The sequence below is a fragment of the Gymnoscopelus braueri genome (assembly GCF_963280865.1).
Source record: "Gymnoscopelus braueri genome assembly, chromosome: 5".
In the NCBI taxonomy this organism is placed as follows: domain Eukaryota; kingdom Metazoa; phylum Chordata; class Actinopteri; order Myctophiformes; family Myctophidae; genus Gymnoscopelus; species Gymnoscopelus braueri.
Window position 1 is genome coordinate 25962542 of NC_137606.1, and position 9167 is coordinate 25971708.

The following is a 9167-nucleotide window of genomic DNA, read 5'->3' on the forward strand; positions in this document are numbered from 1 at the left end:
TGGGAATAAAATAGAAGCTCATGAGAACTCACTTTAGCGTTTTTTTTTTAGAGACATCTAACTTGTGCATTAGTTCAGTGGTTTCCAAACTTTTTAGCTCAAGACCCAAAAGAGAAATTAGACATTTGCCCGGGTCCATGTCCAACACGTTGCTTTGCGCCGCGTTGCGAGCTTGGGATCTGCTATTTTCACCAAACATATATGTATATATGGAAATTATTGAATTTCTTATTTATTTAAAGTTTATTTTTGGGGGAATTATTTTCTTTTTTGCATTCGTTTGTCCTATTAAATCTAATCCACGTTTTAAGGTATCCAGTCATTTTGCACAAGCAGCACTTTAAGAATTACTGCACAACTTTAGGCTTAAGTTGCAGTGGTAGTACAGTACAGTAGTAGTACTTTAGTTACATTTAAGTACATCTATTACTTTGCATTATGTACTTTGGGTAATAACTTTGCCACATGTTATATGATCTTCTTAACAAATTCCAACATGAAGTTGCTGATTAAATTGACAGCTAACTGATCATATGGCTGAATGTATTCACTACTTTATTATTTGTATATATAAAAGAAGAATCCACTGCAATTCAAATTTCCAGGCAGATTGTTTGTTTCCAGTCTGCCCTCCAACACCAGCACCATTATTGTGTAAGTCACACTAGAGGGCAGTGGTTGAGAGAGAGATGAATGAATGATCTCATCTCTCTAAATCAAAATTTTTGACAATAAGCATTTGACATAGGAAATACAAATACCTATGCAAAAAAAAAGAAAACCTTAGAGCTTTTGAAAATAAAAATGCATTGTAATGCATCTAATTAAATCTTTGTTCCTGGTTCTTAAGGTGTTCGGTCTTACCTTGCTGGACAAGTGTTGAGCGCAACATGCCACTTTTAGACCAGATCTTGATCTGTCCATCCTCTCCAGCTGTACATGGAGTGAAACAGAAGAAACAACACATTACATAAATACCCCCATTTAAATTCAAACATGCACATAGGGGATTATTATATATAATATATATAGATACAGATGAAGAGATGCTGAGACCATCAGCTTAGTATGTCTGTGCACCGTGCGTGCGTGCGTGTGTGCGTGTGGTCCAGTGTTGATTTCGTCGACTAAAACTATGACGAAAAATGTTAGTCGACTAAATTCTTTCACTGACGAAAACTAGATAAAAACGAAATAAAAACTAAGCTATGATGACTACAACTAAAGACTAAATATACTGACAATTTCGTCAACAAATAAAAACTAGACTAAAATGAGATCCAGTAGTACTAAGACAAGTCATTTTATGTTTGGTGTCGGGTGTTGCGCTCTGAAAATAGCCGATCTACAAGCTCACAACGCGTCGCAGCGCTTATAGATCGGCTATTTTCAGCATGCAACCAAGTGTAAAATCAGCCATTACGACGCCATCAAGGCACCGCCAGAATACATTTTAAAATTTAAATTTTATGATATTTAGTCGACTAAAACTAGACTAACAGTAAAACATTCCAGATGACTAAAATATGACTAAATGACGTATTTTATTCAAAAGACTATGACTAAAACTGAATCATAACCTGTGATCAGAGCAGTTCCATCATGGTTCCATCTCCCAGCCAGAACAGCTCCTTTGTGTGCCTCCACACTCTTCTCAATGCGCCCGGTCTTGGAGGCCAGGTGGAACTTCCCTGCGGGGGACAAGTCACAACTAACAGACAAATCCATGGACAAAGCCTGGGTTGGGAGTGAAAACATGTACAGTATAATACATAATAACATAAACTAAGTACAGGACCTCCTGACACCGTGATGGTGCTAATGAATACATGAAGCCACGCTGAGTTTAAATGTGAGAGATAAAAGTTCAGAGGTGAGCCACATGGTTAAAACAGATATGAAAAATGAGGGATGCAACAATCGATTATTCTCTTAGCAATTATTCTATCGATAAGATTTTTCGATTAATCGAGAATCACATTTTTGTCTCCACCAGGCCGCCATTTGGAATTTTCTTCAAAACCACACTTTTTGCTTCTACTCCCAACAGATTCTGTCCACAACCATTCCGATTGGCTATGATCACTGTCTTCCAAAGTTTGCGGGCCCTGGGTAGGCAGCAACCCAGCCTGGCGGAGACCGGTGCTCCAAAGAGCACAATTTTCTAGTTTGTTTAAATATATATATATATATACACACAAGTAAGACGCGCGAAAGCAGCCCTATTTTTTTTTTGTCTTTTTAAAATTGTTATGTTGTGTATTTACGGACTTGTAATCCGTGTTATTTCACCGTGATGGGGAGAGCTTAGAGAGAAAGTCACGTGACTGCCTCCACCTCGTATTGAAGTTAATGGGGGGATATGGTTCTCCTATTTTTGTCAATCCGTGCTATTTCACCGCGTTTGGGGGGCGATCGGGTTGGTTTCATAGTAAGCTCCACTCTGAGCGTGAGTCACATGGGGGCGCGGCTGCACACAGGCAGTGCACACAGAGCCACACACAGAGCCACAACCCGAGCACGGTTTCATAGTAAGCTCCACTTGGGCGGAGCCTCCTTCCGCGTTCACAATCAGCGAATCGATTAACCGTTTGTTATTTTAAACTTTGTTTTATACTTTGCAATGCTTTGTGAGCTTGTAGATCAGCTATTTTTTACTATTTTTTACAACTTTTCACGAATAATTACATGACAAAATTGAGATTGGTTATTAATCAATCATTTTATTAAATCATTGAATATTTCTTTATTAGCTCGATTAACAGTTGCAGCCCTAAATAATATTATAGAATGAAATCCAATACACTAGTTGGGGATGCTGGGCAAGCTCAAGTAGAAACAAGTAGCCACAAGTAGGCATGTTCTCTACTCCCCTCTACATCATCTTCAAACACAAAGTGCAAGAGTGAAAGCAATGGCCTTCTGCTGCTTCAATGACTGCAATTTCATATCTGCGAAAGACGAAGCGCCATCAGGCATGGAGACAGTTATCAAAAACACTAGCCAACCATATACTTTGTGGCAGTGCATATTAAAAGAAATCTGAATGTTCTATATAATTTATGGCTGCCTAAAACTGCAAATCATCATGTTGCTGCTCTCTCCCATTTCTAAATTTGGACACCTCAACAAAAGTGAATGTCATCAACCCAGAAAAGCAGGTAGTGAATATTGCCGCTGTCGGGCAGAAACCTTGGATGTCCAAAAAAGACTTTTCAGGAAATGGAAAAAAGAACCTGTGTTCCAATGTAATCATTAGTCAAATGCTCTAATAAATATTTGTAAAACCCAAAGACAGACTTAACCACTTTCACCCTGGCAACCCTATTTTGGGCGTTTAATTATAGGTGAAAATCTTCAAAACCTTTCAAAAACAGCAATGCATCGCATTGCGATCTTGTACATCTGCTAATTTTGTGCGACACCGTCATATTATTAAGAACAAAATAGGGCATTCATTTCTGAAAAAAACTAAAAAATGAAATATGGAGATACGAGTTTTCCTCACGATACTGACAATATAAAAGCTATAGCTGGCTGAATGAAAAGAATGTACTGTATACAACTAAATGTTGTAATATGCAGTCCCTACTCCCTTCTGATACACAAAAGACAGTAATTATGATTAAATATTATAAACAAAAATAAAATGATATACCCAAGAAGTGACTATTACAATTGCATACTGGAATTTGTGTGTGTGTTTAACACTGGTAGCGCTTTTTCTGTTTTCACACCTTGTGGCTATCAAAACCGTCACACTATGCAGTTTTGAAGATGTCAGTATGCTAATCATTTGACATGTCATTGCTGTTGGGTGGAAACCATGTATGTCCAAAGCCGTTGCTTTTTTTATTAGAACATTTTAAAACATTTTAATACAGTGAAAATAGCTGATCTACACGCTCACAAAGCGTTGCAGTGGGGAAACGTTGTGAACTTGTAGATCTGCTATTTTCACTACTTTTGTGGGTCACTCTTGACTTGTACTGTATGATGAAGTAGGGCGTTAATTTACGACAAATCATAAAAATTTGAATAGAAATATGGAGATAAGAGGTTTCTACCTCACAGCAAGTATGTGTGTTTATCAATATATTAATGCATTATACTTCCATTAACAGTGCATGGGCATTATTTTATCTTTGATATATTGTTGTACATAAGCCACAATGACACATTCTGATGGCAAAATAAAACAAAGAGAGAGACGGAGAGAGCAAGAGATAGGCTGACAAATAGTTGCCCCAATGATATCCTTCTACTTAATATTTTCATTTGGTCCGATTTGGTAGTTCACTTGCTTCATTCCTCTCAAAATCCCTTTCAGCTGACTAGCAATTTACACATCAAAAGCAGCTATGGAAAGAAAATACACCAAGATAACAAAGTAGACCTGCTTATTTGGGATTTTTGGGGAATTATATTGCATAGTAAGTATGCATACAGTTTTTTAAATAGCCTATTCTAGTAGAAGAAATAGAAAATAGGACTGATATATACAAGTAAGACGCGCGAACGCGGTAAGCGAACGCAAAAAAAGAAAAAAAAGAATGAAAAAAAATATTTAAATATTTTTTTTTTTTGAAAGAAAATCTGCGTTAAAAGGAGCATCTTAGAAAAATACAAATTCACAAAAAAAAAACTTGGAATGTTTTTGAACAATTCAACAAAGTGTTTGAAGTGCCTGTTTCACCCACTTCCGGGGGGCGGAGCCAAAATCCGAGCCCGATTTATTTGTTCGTAGACCCCCACTTAGGGGGGGTAGAAAAAGTTTGGGAGCGATTCGGGCACTTTTCATTTAACATGGGGTTTCAATGGGGAGTTTTTAGGAGCCTTCTCCGGGGCGTGGCTTCCGGGGGAAGGGGCGGGCTTAAACGCAACCTTGACAGGTGTGTTCAGTTTTCAAAGACCTTTCATTTGATGTATGGTACGTCTAAATTGGACATTTACTTATCTCAGAGGAGCTGCACACAGGCAGTGCACACAGAGACACAGACGGAGACACAACCCAAGCAGGGTTACATAGTAAGCTCCACTTGGTCGGAGGCGCGGCTTCGCCGCGCCTCCTCCCGCGTTCACAATTATGCATTTCACCAACTCTTAAAAAGAAATGTTCTGGGTCAGTCAAGGGTAGCTCTCTGATCAAATGAGCTTATGGGAAACCACAATGTTAAGAGATTTCCCTCACCTGTTAAATCTACACTGGTTGCCTGCAATCTTTCTGTTGTTTCATTCATACCCTTCTGAAGACGCTAAATGACAAAAGCATTTTGTCATTTGAGAAATGACAAAATGTCATTTCAAGATACAATGTGAGGAAAAAACATGATATTTCATTTTATGAATATAAAGTACTTCTGTGTGAGTGCTATGGCTTTAACCACTTGAACCCTAATACCCAGTTTTCTGGGGGGAGATTTGCCAGAAAAAGCAGATCTACAAGCTCACAGCGCGACACGTTCTGAGCTGGTAGATCTGCTATTTCTGGCAAAGCGATTTGGTGTAGAAGGAAAACAAGAGCAGACCAAGTACAGTTGCAACTCAGCAGGTCCAACAACAAAATCAATAACTTACGTTGTGACCATGGCAAACTGGTAATATTACCATTGTGTAACTACGAAGCAGTACAAAGTTGCAAAAGTAAATGGTAACAGAGGTTTCACTGCTCACTGGTCTGCCAGGGAAAATTGCTGCTTCAGTTTGTGGGTGTGTTTATGCAACCCTACACTGCCATTAGCATTGTGACCACACGTCCCCTGCCATCATGGTACATACACACTCAGTGTGTTTATATCTGATATAGATAGGCCCAGGAGCCACAACAGGTCGTACTACAAACACATTTAACACAGACTTTGTTGCTAAGTGTCTTATCAGTGTAATGAATTCATGTAAAAAGTTTCTATCACTTTTGGATATCATGAAAAGTTCAATTATTTATCACAAGCTAGTATTTTCACTTCGGCGTAAGTGTTCTTTGATCCGATGATGAAATGCTGATTTCCGTTATCTTACAAAAAATACGGAGTTGTTCTCTCATTCTGTAAGATCAAATAAAAAGCTTTTCAAATCCATACTGAGGTTTCTTGAACTTTCAAGGCATTAAACCTGTATACTAAGTTGACCAGAGTGTCCCAGGGCTCTACTAGACTGCTTCTTTTTTTCCCCTAGTCTACACCAAATCTCTTTGCCTTCTGATCTACAAGCTCACAACGCATCGCGTTGCGACGCATGAGCCTGTGGATCTGCTATTTTCGCCAAATGTTTTCCCCAACATAGGGAAGCTAGGGTTCATGTAACTTGCAACTTTACATTGTTATTTTAAAGCATTGCTGCTTCATTAGACAGCACAGTATAAAGAGACAGGCAGAAGTGAGCAAAGAGGAAATGGCATGCAACACAAATCCCGAGCTGGACAGCCTGGACTCAAACCAGGGCATCACAATTATGTGTAGTGTTAGGTACACCAAAATGTACTAAGGTGAGTGAAAGAGCAGCCAAACACTTGTAGCTCCAATGCAAGATATAAATGTATTAAAACCAACGATTTAACAGCATCGTCTTCAGCAGGGTACCAAAAGGGGCTTAGAATTTGTGTTCCTCCTTTTTATGTGGTCATTTGAATTTTATTTACTCATGTGTCTGATTGCTTTGTGGACTATAACTAAATAATGAATTACTAAACTATCCTCACCATCGGTGCTGGTGAGGACAAAGACCTCAGCCTGGGCCTGCTGCTTCTTTCCAGCCACAGTCTTGGGGAACCAATGCAGGTCGATGGGGTAGATGTCCTCCTGTAGCTTCACCACCACACTGGTCTCACTGGTCAACAGGTTCCACTTCAGGATGTGATGGTCCTCACTGCACGAGTACACCTCATCTGCTGTCGTCCAGCCAACACAACTCACCAGTTCCTTATGTGCTCCAGTGTTAAGAACATAAAAGTAGATACAGTATTGTCGCACTGTTTTGTTTTGTGCATGCATGTGTGTGTGTGTGTGTGCGTGTGTGTGTGTGTGTGGTGGTGTAAAGTCCATTTACTCAAGAACTGTACTTAAAGTTATACAATGCAGAATCCCAAATAACGATTTTTAGCAACCTCTGCTGGTCACTACCGTCACTGCATACAATTTCCGTAATCCTCGATTACCCAGAATTCCATTCGTTTTCACCGGAAGCCGGAAGCGTTTCAAAAAGCGATCTTTTAATTGTTTTATACTATCTACGGATCGTTTCTCTTAGCCAGTGGAGCATTAGTTACCATGAGCTGTGCTTTCTTTTTCTGTTCTTTTTCGATCTTCCAATCCTACATTATCTTAACATCAGCGTGAGGTTCCTTTTTGTTATAGCGCGGTAGTTCCTGGCCAAACAGGAAACCGTTGCGGTAGTTCCTGGGGACGTCGGCCACGACGTCATGACGTTGGCCAGGAACGTCATTTCCCCGGGAAAGTCCCCCCAGTCCACTTTCAATAGAAAATATATAAATAAAAGGCTTCCGGGGGTGAAATTCACGGAGTGGGTGTTGTGAAACTTTTGCCACTCGCAAAAGATATACAATTTAACTTTAGTTTTGTTGAAAACGTTACCTAGTATTACTTTAAGTACAATTTTGAGGCATTTTTTACCTTACTGGAGTATTTCTAATTTTCAGTACTTTTACTTTTACTCTACTACATCTCAGAGACAAATATTGTACTTTTTACTCCACTACAATTACTTGAAAACTTTAGTTACTTTGTAGATTTGTATTATTATTACAAAACATACGTTAACCACTTCAGACCTTTTATCAATACTTTTGTACTTTTACTCAAGTAAATTTAGAATTCCAGACTATTACTTGTAACAGACTATTTCTACATTGCAGTCTTGATACTTTTACTTAATAAAAAAATGTGAGTACTTTTTCCACCACTACACCAGTGGTGGAAAAAGTACTCACATTTGTGTGTGTGTGTGTGTGTGTGTGTGTGTGTGTGTGTGTGTGTGTGTGTGTGTGTGTGTGTGTGTGTGTGTGTGTGTGTGTGTGTGTGTGTGTGTGTGTGTGTGTGTGTGCGCGCGCGCGCGTGCGTGCGTGTGTGTGTGTAAGTAACCATACCAATAACAAAAAAGCAGTACAAAGTCAGCAACAAGAAAGCATCAAAAGGATATGTTTAGGCTCCTTCAGCAGTGATGTTTTCAATCTCATGCTGGCTGGTTGTTGTGTGACAGAGGTGTCCTCTGTAACTGGATGTTGACGACAACTTAAAGGACACCAATACGCTGAGGAATCACGCACTCTGTCGCTAAACGCGCTGTAATATCACTTAACTAGGCACACGTGAACCGTCCATTCTGTGTAAAAGTATCATCAGGTTGCAGTGAAGCAAAGCGTCTACGGTTGCCACGGCAGCGGTCTGTCAACTGTCACCACTGGACGTGCTAACGTGCTGCGTGGGTCTTCTGGAAGGAATACCAAAACGCTCGCCCCAAAACACAGTCGCCCCGGGGAAAACCCGGCGGTGTTCACCTGGTATTTCCAAACGTAACCTCCGTAAACTATGCCTAAACCTTATTCCTAAACGTAACTTCAGTAAAACGGTGCCAAAACCTAACCTTGTTCCTAAACTTAACCTCAGTAAAACTAGGCCTAACCCTAAAAAACACCAAAACAAGAATACAAGAACTGCTGGTCCGCGAAGAAAATGGGGGCGAGCGTGTTTTGGGGCGAGTCTTCCGGTTGCCGCTGGGTCCTCAGGAAGCTGTTATAGCTAACTTGCTATATCGCTGAGCCTGAGAAAAGCCGTGCACAAATGCTCTTCGCCCCATCGGCTGATAATAATAACGCACGATACAGCAATGCGTATGGGCTACGGCAAAGAGCAAACCTGTCATTTAGCCATTTATTTCTAGCATTACGTCGATAGCATTAGCTATACCTATCTAGCTAACCAGCTAGTCAGTTAATCCTACCCGAAGTGTCGCGAGAGTTGTTGTTGTTCCAACTTCAAGTAGATATTTTTTTAAATTATTAGCCACTGCACGAACAACAATGCTATAATGTGTGTGTATTAACAAAGCCCTTTAAAGTAAACGAGCAAGAATCGTTAATTGTTGGTGTAACCGTTGTTCTTTGTAAACAACAGATCTCTGAGTCTGGGCGGACCTTTGGTTCCTATGGCAAC

At 39.8% G+C, this 9167-nt stretch overlaps 1 protein-coding gene across 1 annotated transcript in view; it reads right to left on the reverse strand.

The window, feature by feature from the left end:
- ift80 (intraflagellar transport 80 homolog (Chlamydomonas)) overlaps positions 1-9112 on the reverse strand; it is an 88641-nt gene extending 79529 nt beyond the window's left edge. Inside the window, 4 exon segments of the mRNA XM_080428706.1 lie at positions 865-933; positions 1581-1691; positions 6698-6919; positions 8152-9112. Of these exon segments, the coding sequence (XP_080284832.1) occupies positions 865-933; positions 1581-1691; positions 6698-6919; positions 8152-8191 (442 nt within the window). The 5' untranslated portion in view covers positions 8192-9112.
- Positions 9113-9167: the final 55 nt, after the last annotated feature.